The 21,096-nt window shown below is 38.5% G+C and overlaps 1 protein-coding gene across 3 annotated transcripts in view; it reads left to right on the top strand.

Moving 5' to 3' along the window:
- MET (MET proto-oncogene, receptor tyrosine kinase) overlaps positions 1 to 13,843 on the top strand; it is a 91,124-nt gene extending 77,281 nt beyond the window's left edge. For all 3 annotated transcript variants that reach the window (XM_050714213.1, XM_035544056.2, XM_035544057.2), the window contains exons 13-21: positions 113 to 269; positions 1,077 to 1,217; positions 3,116 to 3,346; positions 5,747 to 5,827; positions 6,483 to 6,664; positions 8,211 to 8,320; positions 10,140 to 10,305; positions 11,201 to 11,337; positions 11,480 to 13,843. In XM_050714213.1, coding sequence (XP_050570170.1) covers positions 113 to 269; positions 1,077 to 1,217; positions 3,116 to 3,346; positions 5,747 to 5,827; positions 6,483 to 6,664; positions 8,211 to 8,320; positions 10,140 to 10,305; positions 11,201 to 11,337; positions 11,480 to 11,690 — 1,416 coding nt within the window. In that variant the 3' untranslated portion in view covers positions 11,691 to 13,843. The remainder of the gene's footprint in view (positions 1 to 112; positions 270 to 1,076; positions 1,218 to 3,115; positions 3,347 to 5,746; positions 5,828 to 6,482; positions 6,665 to 8,210; positions 8,321 to 10,139; positions 10,306 to 11,200; positions 11,338 to 11,479) is intronic.
- The last annotated feature ends 7,253 nt before the right edge of the window (positions 13,844 to 21,096 follow it).

Here is a 21,096-nt window from a genome sequence, read left to right as displayed (position 1 = left end):
TTTAATTCTTATGGGATATATCAGCTTTACTTCAGTACTAATAATCTACTTCTTACTTGTCTTTTAATATCATCACACTATCTACATTTCTTTTCTTTTTTTTTTTTTTCAGTGGAAGCAAGAAGTTTTGTCAACAGTTATTGGAAAAGTGCTCATCAAGCAAGATCAGAATTTCACAGGACTAATTGCTGGAGTTGTTTCAACATCAGTTTTAATTTTTATCATTTTGGTATTTTTTTTCTGGAGAAGGAAGAACAAACAAATTAAAGGTCCATTGTAGTCAATTCCATCAAATAATTCAGTTTTTATATCTTAGATTTTAAATATACTTCAATTTATGATCTGCTTAAGTGCCATGCAATACCCTTCTGTAACCTGTCAGCCAAACTTTCACAATCTAGTCCAATGTTCAGTTGCATTTCAGCCCTTGGCTGTTGCCTGAGCTGGGTGAAGGGCCATGCTATGCCTACAGAAGGATTTACAGAGGGAAATTCTGAGCTGTTAGGGAAACTTAGTAACTTCTTTTCCTCTGTCAGCCTTAGAAGAGGGGACAAGTAAATGACACGCCTGCAACCACATGTATTTCAGCTTCATGCAATGCCCTTGTAGTCCTTCAGGCTGTACCTAGATTGTGCAAAACAGAGCACTGCAGTATCCTGGTCTCCTGTTCACCCAAATCAGGAACTTGGTCAAACTGTGCCTCCTTTCTGTCCCCTGTGTCTGAGTTTCCTTCTAGTGGGTAATGCTGTGCTATGCAAGTGGGAAGGAGGGAGCTACTACATAACCAGGTCTTGTCCCGATGTGGTATCACAGTCAGGTCATGAAGCCGGCCCCAGAGGCTTTGAAGCTCCTTTGGATCTTTCAGTATGGCCAACAATGGGGCTTTAATACTAGTTACAGCAATTCTTGTATTACTGAAATAGCTGAAGTTCAGGTCCTGCCCATAGTAGCCTCCACAACAACCTGACCCTCTTCCCAGCAGAGTAGAACATCTAAAATTAAATGAATACCTAAATGAATGCTGGCATACAGTAAACATGAGGGTTTTCCAATATTTCTTTCTCCTCCCCCTTCAGATCTGGGAAGTGATCTAGTGCGCTATGATGGCAGAGTTCACACTCCTCATCTGGACAGGCTGGTGAGCGCAAGGAGTGTAAGTCCAACAACAGAAATGGTCTCAAGTGAATCTGTAGATTACAGATCAACTTTTCTAGAAGGTACATCTCTACTGTAAATCTGTACAGATAATGCCATTTTATACATCTTGCTTTTCATCTGTCTTCAGGTTATAGCTATTTTGACTGATATCTTAATTTCAATTTTTGATCTGGTTTGTCTGTGTCTCTGTTGTATAGGGACTAGCATGGTTTACTGTTCACAGGTTTACTATTTGAACTGATTTTTTCTGGTGCTTCCAAAGCTTGAGGTGCAAAGGATGCATGAAAATGTCCTATAAGATATGTGGAACCCATGATTTTGATTACCACTAAACAGTCCTTAACTATTAAGAGTTACCATACTAAGATATTTGAAATATTACAGATGTGTGTTAGTCTTTGTGTAGACACACTATTGTACTATTCCAGGTAGAAGACTGCTATATGCATCTTAATAGAAATCACTCCAAATCCTTATTCTACCTTTGTAATTCCCAATCATGGAGCTGTCTGAGAGCCAGGCCAGTTCCCAGCCTCCTCTATGATTCTTTAATTGCTGCCATCAGCTGGCACAGGAAGCTTCTTGATTGAAAGATTCCTGAAGGAAAGGAAAGCCTGTGCCAGTGTTCAGAAGGGAAAGTAGTACAAGAGACAAAACTGTGGAAAGATCTTTGTTGGGAGGTAAATCATCAGTGATCCTGGGGCCACTATTCACTGGCAAAGCACTGCAGATAACACCCCAAAGAAGGAGGTTTGTTCACTGAATATTGCCATAGGAATGTTCATTTCAATTACTGTAAAAGAATAAAATGACAGGAACATTAGAAAACATGGACTCTTACATGTAGCAGCTGTAAAAATTATTTCACAATTATAGCTAATTTTATCATTCCTATTAAATAGATACTTGCTTTTGGTGACATAAACGTGGTTTTGTAAATGGAAGAGTTTTTATTCTTGCTTCTAGGTAGAGCAATACTGAGTCTTTCTCTGCACCTAGTGTGATAACACTAGGTGAAAATCTCTCAGGTTTTATACATAAATATATAAAGCATGTCTGTGCAATAAGGTAACTGATAATTTCTGTTGTCAAATTTATTCCCTTTTTTCCTTCTTGACCTTGGGCTAATTCCTGCTCACAGACTCCACTGGAATCATTCCAGACCAAAATTGGTGTAAATTAAGCTTGGTTCCTTGATTCTATCACTTAAAATGCCACGAAAAATCATTTAAACAAAAGCAAATTAACATACGTGAACATGATATTGACAAAAATAATTTTCTCAAATAAATACTCCTTTCTTGACTGAAGCATTTTAATTTCTGCTCTTTTAAATCAGCTGGCTCATGTTATTTTCATGAGTAGCACCAACTGTATTATCTTCAGTAGTTACAGGATATGAATCACCTCTAGGCATTTCCCTGGTTGAATATTTACCATTGGATAAATATAGCTAGTAACCAGCAGTTTGGAAACCTTCATGAAAAGTAGAGCTACCTATCAAATTAGAACATGACAGTAATACAAGTTTTCATGTTTTTAATTGTTCACTACTTCCTCCTCCCATATTATTGTCATTTTTCCATTTTATTCTTGTTACTCCCAATTACTAGAAATGCCATGAACTGCACTTGGCAAGAAGTGACAAGACCTCATTCGATCCCCTCAGAAAAGTGGATTTTTTTCCATTTACTTTCAAATTTCCATTTACTTTATTTTTTTATTTTTTTAAGTAGAGTTGAGACAAGGATAAGTTTCTAGTGACATGGTTTTCCTGGAGTTTGGCAGACTAGCAATGCATATTTTTGTTTTCCCTTTGTGAGCAAAACTTTTGCAAATCTAAGCTACTTCCTAACCAGTAAACTCAAACCCTAGCTCACCAATGAAATAAAGTTCTTCATTTTCTTAGGAGAAGCCTAAAAGGATTATAACAGTTCATGTTATGTTCATCTTGCAGATCAGTTTCCAAGCATGTCTCAGAATGGATCGTGCAGACCTGCCCAGTATCCTCACTCTGACCTCTCCCCAATTCTGTCCAGTGGGGATTCAGACTTAGCCAGTCCACTTCTTCAAACCAACGTCCACATTGATATCAGTGCCTTAAATCCTGACCTGGTCAAAGAAGTCCAGCATGTGGTTATTGGTGCTGACAGCCTGATTGTGCATTTCAGCGAAGTAATAGGAAGAGGTAGGTACTGTGACTTTTGCTTTGCAGTCTGGTGTTCTTTTTGCACACCCATTCATCATAAAATATTCTGAATAAGGTATCTATATGGAGGTTTTTCAGGCTTTTTACCTCTTACAGAACTGCATCCATGCACTGAATCAAGGGGAGAACCGAGGAGGTTCTCCTTTGACGTCAGATGAGGGGTTGTGTGTTTGATGAGTTGGAGAAGACAGCAGAAAAGGGAAGGAGTCTGACATTTAACAAGATTCCTTTGAACTCAAGAGACTTGCTGATCCCCCCCAGCTGCCTCACTCTTACCCTCTTCCAGGCCACCAAAAATCTTAGTCTGATCCATGAGGCTGCAGAGCAGGAGTGAGGCTACAGCTGAACATTACACAAGCTGAAGGCAAATGCCTAAATAGCAGGGACTGCTAAGGAGGAAGCACCAGTGAGTCCTTAACTCCTACCCTGAGAGCTGGCAGGATTGCTGTATGACACTGAAATTCCCGCAGTGACTAAATGCGTTCAGTAAAAGTCCCCATGGGTCAGGTGAATGCACACACCCATTTGTCCTTCACGAGTTTCCCCCAGCTCTGAAGAGTTCACTGTTTCCTCCTGTTGAAGGCTCTCTCTTCCCCTTCATTCCTCTTTCATCGCGACAGCAGATCTGTGTAGCGCGTGATTCCCATCCCTTTATTTTTGTCCCTGATAGAGTAAGTCTCCTATTTTTCTATTTTTTCCAGTCACCCCTATTCCTCTACAACTTCTTAAGTGGGTTCTCTCCCAGTTTCCTAGACCGAGTCAGTATTTCTGTTAGTGGCATTTATTAAAATCCATACTATTGAGTACCTACTAGTAACCCAAGTGGAAACTGGATTTTCAGTACTTCTTCAGATCATGCATGAGAGGTCTCCCATTGAGTATCAGAATCCTGATAAAAAATAGCTATATATGATATTCCTAATGTCTCTTCTGCAGGAAAATAGCTAGAAATCAGACACACAGTCAGTGTGTTTCCCTTCCATGTATTACACTTCATCATCCCCAAAGTAAGGGTGGGCCTTTTGCTTTTCGTTTTTGTTTCAGAGAAGGCCAAGTAATTTCCCATTTTTAAATGCTGAAAAATATCAGGAATGACAACAAATAAATTAAGTCTTTTTTAATTTTCACCTCCATAACTAGAAATGGGCCAAACCCAAAAATATTTCAGACACACCCAATCTAAGCTTTAGGATTTGTGCCCAGGCTCCTAACGATCTTTGTCTGGTGGGATTTGAGTTGCTTTTATAAAACAAACTTTGCATTAATTTTACCCCAAGCCAAAATTAAAGCCAACAAGGCTCTGACCAGGGCTTATGACTGGAACATAGTAGTATTATTCAAATAGTCTTGTGGTCTCTGCAGAACTCGCACTTGACAAAAACTAAAAACTAAAAAAAATGAACAAACAACAACAACGACAAAACTTATTTTACTTCCTAACTGAAAATATTAATATTTTAAAAGTGCCTAGTAAGTAGTACACCTGTTAAGGAAAGTCACCATTGAATGTACATAATTTGATCTGGTTGAATTAGTGCATGTGCCTTGAGCTTGAAGTTCTGTGTGTTTTCCAAACAGGTCAAGCTGACTTCTCATACTAGGGCTCCTCAGTCTGCAGACTACCCCATTTTTTTGACAGTAAAGAACAGGTTCAGGAAGGCGTTATGTGTTCCTTCCTGTTTATTTCACTGTTTAGACTGTCAGCAAGAAGGCAATTTGGGCTCATCATTTTTCAGTGATACTTTGCATTAGGAACTAGGCCGTGGCAGAAACCATAGACTACCCCCCAGTGACGTGGTTAATCTGTGATCAGCAGGGCAACTCCAAAACTTTTCATGGTCAACACACCACTTTTAACACCCAACATTTTCTATTTCAAGATCTGAAAAATAGTAAGCCCACAGTGCCTCCTTATTCAAATTACCACTGAAGACACATCTAGGCTGTACAATTTGGTGGGCCAGTTAGTATGGAATTACAAACCACTGGGAACAAGTGTTGAAGTTGGGCACATCAGCTCCTTCTAACTGCTGCTGCCTTGTACCTTCCAGTGCCCTTCTCCATATATCCAACAGGAGTATGGTAGCAATGGGCTGACATGTTTTTTGTGTGCATAGTCATTACAAGAATAAGAAGCAGTTGTGGCGCCAGTCTTGTCATTATTTATATACTTCATCTAGGTAAAGAAATATCAATTATGCTGCAAAAAGAGTTTTCATTTTATGTAATGACAGTTTTATGTGATAGTTCTGAAGTGCACATTACAAGTGTTAGGAATTAGAGTGTGATTGCTTTCTTAAAGGATAATTGCTATCCAGTGGAAAATAAAAGAAAGCTAATTTTACTTATTAAAACTAATCTTGTTCATTTTTTACACAGGACATTTTGGGTGTGTGTACCATGGGACATTGCTGGATAACGATGGCAGGAAAATTCACTGTGCTGTGAAGTCACTGAATAGTGAGTTAACTGTTTGATAGTGAGATATTACCTCAATTCCAAAGAAAACTGAAGTGAACTAATCAATTACAGTGAAGTGTACTTTCACAAATAAAAATTCTTAGCTGCAGCTGAATCAAATTTATCTATGGAGCAACTCCAATGACTTTAGATACCATGAGGTATCTAAAATATATGCTATATAAGATTGTTATATATTTGTTCATCAAATGAAATGACCATGTATTCTTTCTATAAAGAACATGACAGAGGAAAATAAGGGAAAGACAGTGTCATTTTTTATTCTACTGACTACTTAAGATTTGCCTTTGGAAATTAAATTGCTGAGCAGCAGGCAAAGCTGCTGGAAAAACAAGAAGAGACTGTAACAAAACTTATTAAAGGCTTTATTCAAGTGTTTTTATTCCATTCATACTAAGAAGAGAAATGTAATTAAAATGAATTTTAAAATAATAATAAAAAAAAATAATTAAAAGCAGTGCATTTGGTCACTGTAAGAAAAACTATGCACGTAGCCTAGTTGTAATGTGGGAGGTGAGGAGCACATTTGTAGCTTCTCATTATCAGTTTCAATTATGCAAAGACATGCTGTACAGAAATGAACCATAGTTCAATAATTTTTTTATTTGTTTCATTTTATTACTGGATTTCTCAGGGATTACAGACCTGGAAGAAGTAGCTCAGTTTCTGAAAGAAGGAATAATCATGAAAGATTTCACTCATCCCAATGTTCTGTCACTCCTGGGAATCTGTTTGCCTAATGAAGGATCCCCCTTAGTTGTCCTCCCATACATGAAACATGGAGATCTTCGAAACTTCATTAGGAACGAGACTCATGTAAGTACGGTGAGGTCAATGAAACAATAATGCAAGTCTAGCCACACCCTGCTCCAACACCACATGTTATAAGCTCTGATAATTACATTACGTATATAGCTTGCTGCTGTTATTACACCTAAACCTTTGGCACTTGCCTAGGCTGGCACTGAGCCCAACCACAGCGCTGCCACTCCTTCCCTTCCCCCTCGAATTCCCTTCTACAATGTTTCCCAGAAATTATCAGCAATAAGTATTTCTCATTTCCCATCCATAAGCCTTTTTATAAACAAATGTGGTTATGAGATTTAAGTCAAGGGGCCCAACCATCTGCTGGTTTAAAGTGGCATATCTCCATTGACTTCAGTAACAGCTGTGCCAGTAGTCACCATCTGCACTTCCAGCTCCTAGGTAAGGGATCTTCACATCCTGCGAGAGAGTGTCACAGTCCTGTTATCAATAGTTTTAATTCTTATCTTAAGAGAGTATACCAGTAATTGTTATTTTTTTAATTGTTATACAAACTACTTTCTCATCAGAGATTTTCTTAATTTTCATTGAAAGGCTACAGATTTCTCATATGGGCCTCACTTTTTTCTCTCAAGTATGAGACTACAGGTGCACTTTTTACTGTACTATCCACCCATTTCACAATGGTAGGGCAATATAAAATAACTTCTGAGCCAATGGGATTTTGCCATTGATAACAATCAACAATAGCCAGTAATTTATTTTTTTTAAAAAGCATTTTGAAAAATTGTTGGAGGAGTTAAGCTTTGTAAGGTAGGTACCTCTTCTCTTATGAGCTTATTTCATTCTACAAGCACCAGAGACCTTATCTGTGCATAGTGCCATGGGCCTCCCTGAAATAAATAGAACAATAACCACAGTTGAACAGGATTGTTGCGTAGAAGAAAAGGATATAGAACAATGTCAACACAGCAATAATCTGTTGGAACTTACTGTCACATAACGAGCCATGTTGCTGGATTAAAAAATTACAGGTTTATTTTTATATTTATTCCTATATATAACATTTTCTGTAAGGTCTCACCAGTGTATTGTAGACCAGCAGAATTACCAGTCTTTCCTTGGTAACTGCTAAGGTCTCGTTCACCTTTTCCATGGCATCATACTGATGATAGCTTGCACTTATTTTGCCCCAGATATTTTGCCTTCTTTTCTGGCCATTTCCAGCTGATGAGCTCCAAGGTCACAGGTAGCAACTTCTACTGAGTTACATGCTCTAAGTTCACAAATGTGAATTCTGTTTATCAGCTGTGATGTTGAAGTTTCAGAATATTGTTCAGCTTCCCAGCCCAGGTAATGCTGCTTATGCTGCAAACTCCACTCTTCTGGAGTCTTTCAGTTCTGTTGATTTCTTCAAGTGTTTCCTCACTGGGCATAAGAACCTGACTAAACTTAGGCCAGTTTTACTATGAGCACCAACTTGTCTTGATCTTTCTGGTGACAAGATAGGCGAGTCAAAAACTGAAAGTTACAGCAAAAAAACAGTCTGCTCTTTGGTTTCTGCATTCATTATATCATGAATGTTTATATTTTACAGAACCCAACGGTAAAAGATTTAATTGGATTTGGCCTTCAGGTTGCAAAAGGGATGAAATACCTTGCAAGCAAAAAGTTTGTGCACAGAGACTTGGCAGCAAGAAACTGTATGTAAGTATAAACATATATTTCTAGCTATGTTATCACACTCTTTTGTGTAAGACAGTGAGATGAGGTAAATAAAAGTTTCCAGAATTCTCCTTTTTTAGTCAAACTGGAGTTTTTTCATTGTTCCACAATTACACCGATGTTTGTCTTGCATGCTGATGAGCTACTCAGCTAGCTAAAGGCTCACTTGTTACACATAAGCTTTTTTGAGTGTGGGAAATAAGAAATTTTGAGGTGAAAGTGGAGTCTCTCAAAACCATTGGTTAGAGCATTTAAAAGGCATCTCCTTAGGGAAGTTAAACTGCTGTTGTCTCAACTTGCTGTGCTTCCACGCAACCTCTTCAGAAGCAGCACGTCTCTGCTGCCGCGCCTAGCAGTAGGGAACTTTGTGAGAAAAACAGGAATACAAAGAAACAACAGTGAGACTTCTTGACAGTAATTTTTCATTACATAAGTATGAGTTTGCTTTGTCTCAAATGTGCACACAAATTTACATTAAAAAATAAGAGTATGCAAGGAATCTTACTAGTCTCTGGGTAGCCAGACAGTTCAGTTCACAAAAAGACTAACTGATACAGTAGTTGCAAAGAGTATTATGCTGATCCATCACCTATGTTGCGAACTAATGAGATACTAAATGATAGAGTTTATTTTTAACATGATAATTTGGAACTCTGACTGCAAAAAGGTTTTTCACTTGCAACATCAGGCTTCTTGTGCTTTTTCAAAGTGTGCACACGCAGTTGAACAGCCTCTGGAAAAGAAAATTTTCTTGCAGCTGCTGGTTTGTTTTTTTTTCAGTGAGCAAAAAAATAGCAAGCAACATGATTTTCAGGTTTCCTAAGAACAAAGAATGAATGGGGTTACTGAATAAGAGTCCTGTTTCATCTCATCTAAGTCCAAGGAATAGCAACAGGACACTTCCCTCTCACCTGCTGTCTCTTCCTTGGGGGAGAAGGTAACAGCTATCATCTATCAGCTATCAGGATATCTCATATTGACAACTGAATGGCTGCTTCTATATGGCTCAGTACTTCAGAGACTGGATAGCTGCTACCACATGAGAGGAAGATGTAGGGTTGAAGACCCCCATTCTCCTGAGGACTCATGCAATTCAGAAACACAGCTCCAGAAGAAAACCAGGATGCAAATACAGTCCCCATGGACTACTGAATCTATTCCACTATCCTAGAAGAGGTGCAGGAAGCAGCTATATCATAAACTGCCCTCCCAACAACCCATCAGGGTTTCCTCCTACTCCCTTCAGGAGTTGGCCTCGGTAATCCTTGTGGGTCCCTTCTAACTTGGGATAGTCTGTGATTCTGTGATTCACTGGTATTGGTTTTGTTATTATATCAATTATTAGGTGTGGGCAGTCACTGAGATAATGATACGTCCTTCCTTACCCAAACTGAAAGTGAATAGGAAAGGTGATACTTTGATTTGGAAGTAAAAATGAGAGTTTTCTAAGCATACAGGAGAAGAAACAGCTGTGGAAGAAATGATGTAGCACTTAATCAGGATGTATAGGTTATTAGCAAAGATTTTTTTCTATGGAGCAATTGTTTCAAAAGACCTGTAATTTGAATTGTATTATCAAAACAGTATCAGTAATTTCCCAAGTTCATTCACTGTTGTTAAATGGGTATCAAATATACTTTGCTGCATTTTTTGTTTCAATGTAATATTAGTTAATAGTTCCAAGACAACATACTGCCTTCCAAAGTCCCAGTATCAAAAATGCAAGTCAGTCTTTATAATCCGCCATCATTGTAAATACTGTCTGCTCAGCTGAAGATAATACTTTTTGTCGTTTCTCCAGGTTGGATGAAAAATTCACTGTCAAGGTTGCTGATTTTGGTCTTGCTAGAGATGTCTATGATAAAGAATACTACAGTGTGCACAATAAAACAGGAGCTAAACTGCCAGTGAAATGGATGGCTTTAGAAAGTTTACAAACTCAGAAGTTCACAACAAAGTCAGATGTGGTAATGTAGACACATATTTGTATCACCTATTAATTTCTCTCATATTGCCTTCTAGCATTTAAAGAATGGACTAACTCCAAACCAGAACTTCTATTTGAATTTAACTTTAGTTCATGTAACAATAAGCGACTGTTTTTATAACCAGAAAAAGCATTTGTCCCAATCACAAAGCAACAAGATGTTGACCTAATTATCTGTTACTACTCAGGAAAGAATTAGGAGTTTAATCGCACTCCAAAGGAAACTAAGGACATTCCCAGGAGCCAAGTTGGAGCTGAACCTTGTTATAGGAGGGGCTCTGGAAAGCTTGACAAAACAGCAGGTTAACTTTGACACTCTTAGAATGTAATAGGTCTCAAAAAGTCCTTATTTGCTTTATAAATGCTTATTGACTGCCTACAGCAATCTCAAGTATTACCTGTCCATTTATGAAGAAAAAATTATAAGCCGAAGTCATTAGTTGGCTGGATTACTTTGTATTTTAGCCCTCCTTTTTGAAGAATCCAGATTCAAATTAGCCTGTGATGCATAGAATTTTCACCACATATACTCTCCTCAGTATGTATTTACACAGGTTTAGTCAGATCATCAGATCATGTAAATTGGCAGCAATCCACTAACCTCAAAAGAGGTCTGCCAATTTATACCAGCTAAGTAGGCCTATAGGCTTTTCTTTTCTTTTATTTGGTTGAGTTTCTCTGGCTCTAATTTAAGTGGCTCCTCAAGTCCCTACAGTGTTTATTAGCCCACTTAAAAGAAAGCTGAATGCAGTAAAATAGCTTCTCAAAGGAAAACCAACGCACTTGAATACGTAAATCTGTCAAACTATGTTCTAAAACTGGAATGTAAAGCTCTCCAAACCTATCATTTATTATTTATTTCTTTGTTTTCTTAGTGGTCCTTTGGGGTGTTGTTATGGGAACTTATGACAAGAGGGGCACCACCTTATCCTGATGTAAATTCTTTCGATATAACTGTTTACTTATTACAAGGAAGAAGGCTGCTACAACCTGAATACTGCCCTGATCCACTGTAAGTAGTTTGCAAAACCTTCTGCAACTGCTGCTGATTCTGATGTTACAGAAACTGAGACAGTGGGGGAAAAATAGGGTGTTTTCTGTTTTGTTTTTTTACATAATTTCATAATTGAACACTTCTTTTATTTGAATGGCAGGTATGAAGTCATGCTGAAGTGTTGGCATCCAAAACCTGAGATGCGTCCAGCATTTTCTGAACTTGTTTCAAAAATATCAACAATCTTCTCCACTTTTATTGGGGAACACTATGTTCATGTCAATGCTACTTATGTCAACGTGAAGTGCATTGCTCCCTATCCTTCTCTTTTATCATCACAAGACAATACAGACATGGATGTAGACACATGACGGGTATGTCTGAAACAGAGGAAAATCCATTCGTAGTTGTATGAATGAAAAAATGAAACCTTTTGTCCACAAGTTTTTACTGCCCAGTCTTTGTGAGAACACTGTTGCACATGTTTATGTTGTTGCCCAAGTTGCACTAGTACAAGGATGTGATATCTTATTGTTTAAGGCTATGGGATTCTGTAAACCATCACAGTAATTTCCAAGTATTTGGACAACTGCATCAATTTACCAAATGGAAACGTTGTTTGCTACCATCCAGAGCTAGTTCTCACTAGTTCTCATTAATGTGAGCTCGGACCCAAGAACAAAGATTCCTCATTAATGCCATGAAGAAGAATGTAGAATACCAATCAGTAAGGCTGGAAGGACTATTACTGTTGCATGTACTTTAGGATAATGAGCAGTGCAGAAATGGTTTTCACACAAAAGGCTTAGACAAACAATGATACTTACAAGAGTTTTAAAATATATTTTCCTCCCACACAGTCCAAACTTTGGATTTTTGCACTATATTAACTAGGTTTCTTAGAAGATAAACAGCCAATAGAGCCAGCTTCATGGTGAATGTCTTCAACAGCAGAAATTAACATCAAAGAATTTGTGCACAGTAAAATAAGCATGTCAGCCTTGCCAGTCCTCTTATGTAGTCAGACGGTACATAAAATGAGCAGAAAAGCATCTAGCTTTTAGAAGTGTCAACTTCATTCCAACATTCAACTACTTGAGCAACAGCCTATATTGACGGATCACTCACTGAAAAAAATGCAAAGCCTCCAACTCTTTCAGTAAAGAAGTAACTATTCTCAGAGACTAAAAACTTGAAGGCGTCCATATTAAATGCCAGGCTAAACCCTGGGATGTAGTAACATGGGCTGCATTATTCTAGAGAGGGAGAGGAGACAGGCAGGCTGGCTACTATATGGAGCTGCTGTCTGGTGAGTCACACAGCAAAGGAGCTGAAGGTGTGCCACCTACCCTTGGGTGGAGCTGCTGCCAAAGGTGAGTAAAGAGTGGAGGTGTTGCAGCCAGCCCTGACCTAAGAAGACTGTGCCATAGCAGACATGTTGATAATTTTTTCATGCCAGCCCTAAGAAGCTAGAAGACTGATCAAAAGAAGAAAACAGCTTTAGGCCCCCTAACCTCTTCTTGGATCACACAACCGAGTGAATTATGATACTTACTTTTATTTCTCCATTATAACAAGAAAAAGAAAATGAAGAGAGAGAGAGTAAATGAAACTTTCATTCATTAGAGGGGAGTACTATAGCTTTAGGGCAAGCATCACATGTCATTTCTGTTCCTGTGGAATTCTGTGCATACTACTGTATAGCTTGTTTAGTATAGGATAGAACTGGGTTTGTTGGTGTAAACACATAAAGTATTCTATTTTTATATTAAAAAAAAAAAGTTTATTTTTAATGACATTTACAAGGTTTGGTTAGGCCACAAAATACTGCACTGTGAACATTTCAGAAAATGTATGTCAACGTACATGATTCATAAATTGTAGCAACCTTAAAAATACTGTGTAAATATTAAAAAGGAAGATAACTGACTGCAAACACACTCCACCCTAAGTATAATATCTCTGTTGCTTGAAGCCAACCATTTTAAGATCTTCAAAGAGAGGTAGTGTGGATAAAGAACTGATATAAGGGAGATATGTTGTTCTTGGGAGACAGTGTTATAACTGAAAGATTTATAATGAGGGCAGAGTGTGTAGGCAAACTACGAGCAGATAATATTGTACTGTGTTTCATCACCACTTTCATTTCAGAAACAAACTTTCATGTCTGCTGAGAGCAATACTAATTGTAGATTGCTCAAGGACAAAAGGCTTTGCTGCAGGCAAAAAAATCATCTCTATGGTTGTTAGAACAGCTAAGGAAGTTTATGACACATAGATTTGGAGAAGATACTCCAGACTTGTACATACATGCTTGAGGAACGCTGCAATGTGAAACAGAGGACATTTTTACTATTTATGAACTTTTGCTTAATAAAGTTAATGTTGTGTCTGGGACACCTGTAAGAATACGTGATTCTGGTTAAGATTTGATGTTAGTAAGTTCATGTATCTGCAGAAGAGCTGAATGGTACTTATGTTCATAGTTGTTGTCATGACCTAATAAACAAGTTATTAAAATGAATTATTGTAATACTTTATACTCTGAGTGCTGTTATTACTGTTAACATTTGACCATTAAGCTGAGATAAGTCTGTACATTTTTTTCTGACTAAGATGGGAATAGCAACCAATGGAACTGTGTGAAAGAGAGCAACAGAGAGGAAAAGCTCAGAAACATAAAAATATGGAGAGTGCTCCAATAAATCAAGCACACAGGTTCATCAGCCCAGTACTATATGCTTCAGAGAAAAGTGCAGAATATACCGTAGCAAACAATTTTGGCAATGTCTCTTTGGTTGGAAAGTCTCTTCCCTATTCACAGGCTGCACCCACGCAGAGCCTTAAAATTCTTCATGCACTTAGTGTTGGGGATGACATTTGAAGCTCTTCATGTAGGCACTGCAAAGAGTAGCTGCTTAGCCCAAGGATGGATGAATGACAGTGCTCACGTTCAGTGTCTAGGTTCCCTAATCAGTCATGAGCCACAAGAAACTTCAAGCACAAAAGTGCATCTGAACCTATCACGGCTATGAGGATCATGGTCATCCATCACGCATTTCATTTCTACGAGGTGCTTGGTATCTGTGGCACCTGAAGACAGGAGGCTTTCCAGCTTGCAGGGGCCTTAGTTCTTAGCAATCAGATAAGACATCTCCCACTGAACTCACAAATTCACTTCTGTAAAGTGAATTTTGAGTCGGTACCCCACAAACACTGCAATGTTCAGTGCCCTGTGCGACTCATAAACATGATGACACTAAAGGCTGGTTCCTCCCACGGCTTACCTGAGTGGCATTTTGTACTTAATTCACTCTGAAATATTCTGATGCGCAAAGTCTCAACCAATTAAAACCAGCATTTATATGCACCTGTAATTTCAAAATATCAAGGAAACCACAATTTTTCCAGTTACATTTACTTATTAACAGAAAACGCATATGCTTGGTTTCACCTCAAAATGTTAAAATATTTTAGGGAAAAAACACATACAAAATAGCAGCTCTTCTGTTGTGTCACAAGCCCAATGCAATTAAATGCTCTGACATTTTTCATTCTGTTTATTTACACGTAATTTATTTTCCAACACATTTTCAGGATTTCCCTGAAAAGTCAGTAAAACCTTTCCAAGTTTATCTTGCAGTCTGCTATTAATATCGGGGTCTTCAATATAAAACAGAAAAATGCACAGCAAAATGATGGTCTGAACTTAAATACCAGATTTGTAACACATTCCTCTGATTATGACTCATGATTTTAAGAGATGCAATATATAATGCATTTTCGAAAGAGTCAACAGAATCACAAGCTTCCCATGCTCAGTAACTTTGCTTATGCCAGGTACACTCTGCATCAGATCTTCAGCTGACTTAAGCTGGCAGCAGTCCCCTGACATTAATATTAACAGTAGACATGGTCCATGATCAAAAAGTTACATAAGGGATACCCTATGCATAAGCCAAGGGATTAAAAAAAAAAATAGGGAGGGATATCCTCTTCCCACAGAAACGATGCTGTTGATTTCACTCAAAAGTTTGGGTGCATTGCTAACTCAGCCTTTGTAAACAATTTGCCTATATTAAGGAAGGTTTTTAATACATCCAACAATATTAAAGGTTGCTAAAAAATATATAAATATATATATAAATGGTACACTGTACAATTGGCTTCCTTTGGTTTTGCATATTGCTTACCTTCTATATATCGTCTTAAATACAGTCATGAAGTGTGGACTGAAATGCCTTATATAACCAAAGGAAAAGAAAAGGTACATTACAATTTTGTTACAGAAGCTGTATGGGTGGTCAACTGTAAAATAGCATCAAAATAATTTTAAACCAACAAATTAACCTCTCCCTTCAGAAATTTCATTTCTGGCATTAAGCTATAACATTGTATCTCAGAAAGAGGTAAAAGCTGATAAATGACAGACAAATATTTTTTTATTATTTTTTTTCTTATTAAACCGAACATCTATTCCTGAGACATTCCAATTTCCATTACTTTTAACAAATAGGTCATGAACTAAGTATTCCGAGCATCGAAGAAAGACACAGGAAATCTCAGTGTTTTGCCAGATCTGCTAATAAAAACATTTACAAGAAATCCTGATCTCATAAGCAGCAGGGAGAACTCAGAGCAACTTGATTGATTCAGCTGACACCGGCACAGCTGAGAGCGGTATCTGGCCCCGGAGCAGCGTGCTTGGCCATTATCAGTCAATTTGCCTTTTAAAACCACCATCCACCTGCTAGAGGTGAAATCACTTCTAACGAGAGCACCGAAAGGTTGTCTCTCTGATTAAAGTCAAGCACGTGCTGCCACTCCACGACCTCCTGAGGGATGGAGAGGAACAAATTTTGCTTCGTGTTTTGCAAGGAGCGATGCTTCTTTGGCTGACGTGACCATCAACCTAGGTGCTCTCCCTTCTGGAGCTGGCAAGCTCCTCATGCCATGCTGTGCCTTGGGGAGGCTGAAGGCCAGGCCAGGACAGCCCATAGAGGCCCTCCTGGCTGAGAGGCCATCTGGGGCAGCTTGGACAAGCAGGCCATGCTGGGCTTCTGGTTTCTCTGTTAGTTGATTTGGGGCTAGAGAAAGGGTGAGAGGTATATTCAGGTTTCTTTTTCCTCCTTCTGTCACTTCATCCCATCCTCCTCGGGTCTGAAGTTAGCATAGAAGCTGGAGCAGGAGTCTCATGGGACTCAACAAAGGAACAGAGATGTATTTAGGGATTTAAGCAAATATAGCCAGAAACTGTAGGTCAGACTTGATAAGGTTTTGTTTGTACAACCCGCGCTAGAACACTGAAGATGGGTGACTTATTTACCCAATTTTCTTGTTCTTTTCTTTCTTGGTAGGCACTAATGCAGGGTGACTTATTTAACCTTGTTTTCTTATGCTTTTCTTTCATGATAGTAAGTACTTTGCAACAGCCTGGTGCTGTTAGGAGGTTCGTCAGCATCTGCAGGACGTCTTCTCACATCCATTATGACAATTTAACAGAAAAGTCATCCTTACTTGGGCCTCTGAGGCCCCGTGGGTTTCTGCAAATACTGTGTATTAATGCTTGCCAGATTTCTAATTACCAAGCACACGTTGAGCCCCTCTCTGGTGTAAATGACAGCTGAATGTCCTCCTTCACAATATAAGAAGTGTCCTTGCCAAAAACTTTAGGGTGCATGACCAAACATGGACGCCTCAGCTGCCACGAGTTTGCAGCTCACTGGGGTTGTTGGCATACTTTGTAAGTTTGAAAAAAAAAAAGAAAAGAAAAGAAAGAAAATAAACACTAAAAATGCAGTTTGGACTTCAATTAGTGAGGAAAAAAGGACTTCAGACACGGGTGCTATACTCTCTATCTTTTTTGTGGCACAGAAAATAAAAAAATTAAGACAATTTGAGAAAGACAGCTGAGCTGCAGCCTGGTGGAACTCATAAATATAGATATGGTACGAAACTTGTGGCAAACACATGCAATAATTTGAAAACATGTATACCCTAGTCAGCAAACGGGACGTAACAAGGAATGAGTCACATCCAACCCAAACATATGCTAGTGGATTTCTTACACGTAGAAGAGGTTAGAGCTACAGGATGGACAAGCAGCTTCAGAAAGTTAAAAACACTCTAACCATGTAACTTTTGCATTTTGTAGAGAAGTGTAATTATCTGAATAGCTTCTTCATTCATTGTCAGCTAGTGGAAACATATCTACTAAAATTAGCTTTTCTATCAAATTGCCAGCCTTGCCTATGCACCATACCTGCCACCTGGCCACAACAGTCGTAACAGCTTTAGAAGTATTTCCCTGTGAAGTCAACAGCTCAATAACTGTACAAATGTCCCAGAACAGTACTGCCTGTGTCCTCCGTACACTTCTGAAGCACCAAACACTTCCAGCTGTTGCCAGAACTTTGAACATCGGCTCTGAATCCGATGGGAACAGGGTAAGGGTTTGTCAGGCCCATGCAGACTCCAGGAGCATTGAATCATTTCACTGAAATGATGAAAACAAACTCACCTCTTTGACAAGCGTATTTCTGCTTGTTTTTGTGAATATTAAGTTTACCCCAAAATATCCTGGAAATATATTTGTATGGCTGTAACACAAAAAATTATAAAATGTATTTGCTAGGTATCTCGACATTAATTTATAGCAGCAGGGTTTTTCTAAGACCATCAAAAACTTACAAAGTAAATTATTTTAAAATATGCTTAATTCTATGTCATATGTTTAAGAGAGTGAATACCTTCAGAATTAATCTTCCGGCTTCCTTGGATAAATGAATGGAATTGTCTTCTATCAGCTGTTCTGGGCACCTTGAAATAGGTTTTGTTTCTTATCAAAACTGAAGTGGTTGGGAAAGAGTCCAGGAAAGCTCATTTTAGGTTATCCAGCAGAAACTACTGAATTCTCTGCAGTAGTTGAGGGTTCTTTCATTCACCAGAACTGATCTACCAAGTATCTCATCCTCTTTTTTGTCTTGTATCTTCACAATACCAGAAGGCATCACAACATGGAAGTTCCATGTGCAAATATCCACCCGATATTACGTATTGCAGACAATCCTGAACAGGAAAATAATGGCTGGATGGTGATGATCAATATAAACAAATCCTTATCTCTGTGCTGAACAAATTGTTATTCACTCAGAACTTTTCCCAAAGTCTCTATAGTACTTACCACCATTGGATTAAAATTTATGTAGTCCTATATTTTGCTGCATAAAACGTGGAATGGTGTTAGAATAGTAACTTCATTGCAGGGAAATTGGTGGCCATGAAGGTTAACAGCCCATACAGAAAGCCACTAACAAATGTCCTTCCTTAATGAAATGCTTGGTTTAGATCGTATTTTTCATAACGTACTTATGCACTAGGCTGCCAAACAGATTCATTCATAAAATACAACATACATAAGCATTTTTTTCAGACAGAGTTCAGCCTATCAAGTTCTCATTTCAGTGAAAACTGAAAAAAAAACCCTTCCTTTACCAACTGAATGAGAACACAGAAATTTTATCCAACATTCATACATTCAATTGCAATAGAGGAATTAGAGACCACAATGAGATCAAAGGATTTTACTGCTTACGGTTTCCAATGCTCTTTTCTACAAAAGTTTAATATCACTCCTCTCCACCCCCTGTTACTTAGTTATATTCTACCCCTAACAGCTAGGTCAGGTTTTATGAGCAGCATTTCTGAAAGCTGGAATAGCTTTCTCTGGAAAGAAGCCACCTGTTTGTAGCGGTCAGTTCCTTCAAGATCTGAAATGCTTCCCAGTGTTTTTTCACTTCCCAAATGTATTGCAAATCCCGGCTATCTAAGCATGAAGTGGTAGACTTATAGAGTCTCCAGGGAACTTCCATTTAGTGCTAAAGCATTGCCGAGAGGTGGCTGCGTCAGCCAGATATAGGGTATCTGAATGAGGTGCACTGCTGCTGTGGTTTATCTGTGTTTTGCAATGCCGGTGTTGTGTTTTCTCATGTACGTGAAAGGTATCCGAAACTTGAGATGCTTATGTTGTGGACTGGGTTTTCTTCAGATACAGACTGAATACATAATGCATCTTCTCACAGAGCAAAGCCACGCTAGAGAATACGGGAGATGTCCCTCACTCTACAATAATTTATATTTCAAGACAAGGGAAAACTGATAAGAGGCTGTTTAAAGAGGCAAATCCATCCTACCACTGTGATCAGCTGGGATAACATCAGTATATTGTCCAACATGAAGGTATTATCCAGTAACAAGGACAATGGCATACAGCTCAAAAATCAATCACTCTGAGAAAGGCTGGTTAACGAAATTAACACCAAATTTATCCACGATTATGAAACACTGTACAATTGAGAGAATTCCCTAATAGAAATGTCATCATAAAGGCCTCCTTGTTTCCTTTTTTGATGCTTCTAATCAAATACTCCTTTGCTTAAACAGCTAATCATAATTTTCTCCTGCTACAATAATGACTAACGCCAAGACCCGAGGAGGAAAGCTGACCAGAAAATGAGCAGAAAGAATCAGTTTTGGAGATATGAGCTTTCCTTTGTAAGGAAATTATTATTTATACTAAGTATAATAAATAATACTACCAAGCCTGGGGAGACATTTCTCTTCATTAATACATTTCAAAGGACTCCAACAGAAATATAAGGCTGGAGAAAATGTCAGGAAATCATTTGGTCTATCCCACACCACCAAGACATGATGAACACACCTAACCTGCCTTGCCAAATGTTTGTCTAACAGGTTTTCATTAAATAACAAAATAAAAAACTGCCCAAGCTACAAGGACTTCAAGGCTTCATTATGTGTTCACTATTGCTAAAGTCCTCCTGGACAGCTTTTCCAGATTTTCCTTGGTGCCAAGACCCACGCCCCTTTTGTTTGCCCCAACTCTGTCTGCACAGCGAACAAATAACTGCCATTTTACTTACAGAAAACTTTTAACCTTTCAAGAATTCCCTTCTTAGTCTTCTCTAGGCTAAAAGATTTTCTTCAACTTTTACTCATATAACATATTTTCTAAACACGTTAACTTTCTTCTTGTTGGATCTTCCCAGTTTGTCCACATTTCTTAAGAGTGGTGCCAGGGATGAACTCAGTACTCTCAAAACTTCTTACTGCTTTATAGAGTGATCAGGCCAGCAGCTCTGTTGGTCATGGCTAAAGGAAATGAGCAGTGAGATAATCCAAGTTGTCTCGACAATCAAGGCACTACAGCACTTCGCTTGCTTGGAGGTTTTGTCCACAAACACATGCAGATTGAGAACTGTGGCACTAGGTGCTAGCATGGCAAATTCATAACTTGTCTGAGGATCTTTCAGGTTATACAAGATAGATGGGTCAGTAATCCTCTGAGTCCTTTATTTTTCATTTTTTAAAGTATATATCTTATGTTTGTCTCGGAACAATGTCCCTTCCCCAACTAATTCCTTTGTGCTTACCTTAGGTGAACCGTGGCAGGCAGGAAAGCTGCCTCACCGGGAGGACAGCTTTCTCCAAAGAGAGTGATGGCAAAGCCAGGGGCAGGAGCTCATGTAGCTGGAGCCCCAGTCCTTCAGCCCATTATCCTGCATTATCCAAAGGAACTCACTTAAAGGAATTATAACTCTCCATATTTTTGAGTGCATATGTATTCTGTTGTTTCACATGTGCTGTGTCTCTTTTAATTATCTTTGAATAACTTGCATAATTCAACCAGCCAGTTCCAGGGAACTAGAGATCTCTGGCTTGTAAAAAGAGGGCTGTAAATCAAAGAAGTTCTTGAGC

The sequence above is a fragment of the Cygnus atratus genome, chromosome 1 (assembly GCF_013377495.2).
Source record: "Cygnus atratus isolate AKBS03 ecotype Queensland, Australia chromosome 1, CAtr_DNAZoo_HiC_assembly, whole genome shotgun sequence".
NCBI classification, from domain to species: domain Eukaryota; kingdom Metazoa; phylum Chordata; class Aves; order Anseriformes; family Anatidae; genus Cygnus; species Cygnus atratus.
The sequence above is the reverse complement of the archived record's forward strand: the minus strand, read 5'-3'. Positions and strand labels throughout refer to the sequence as shown.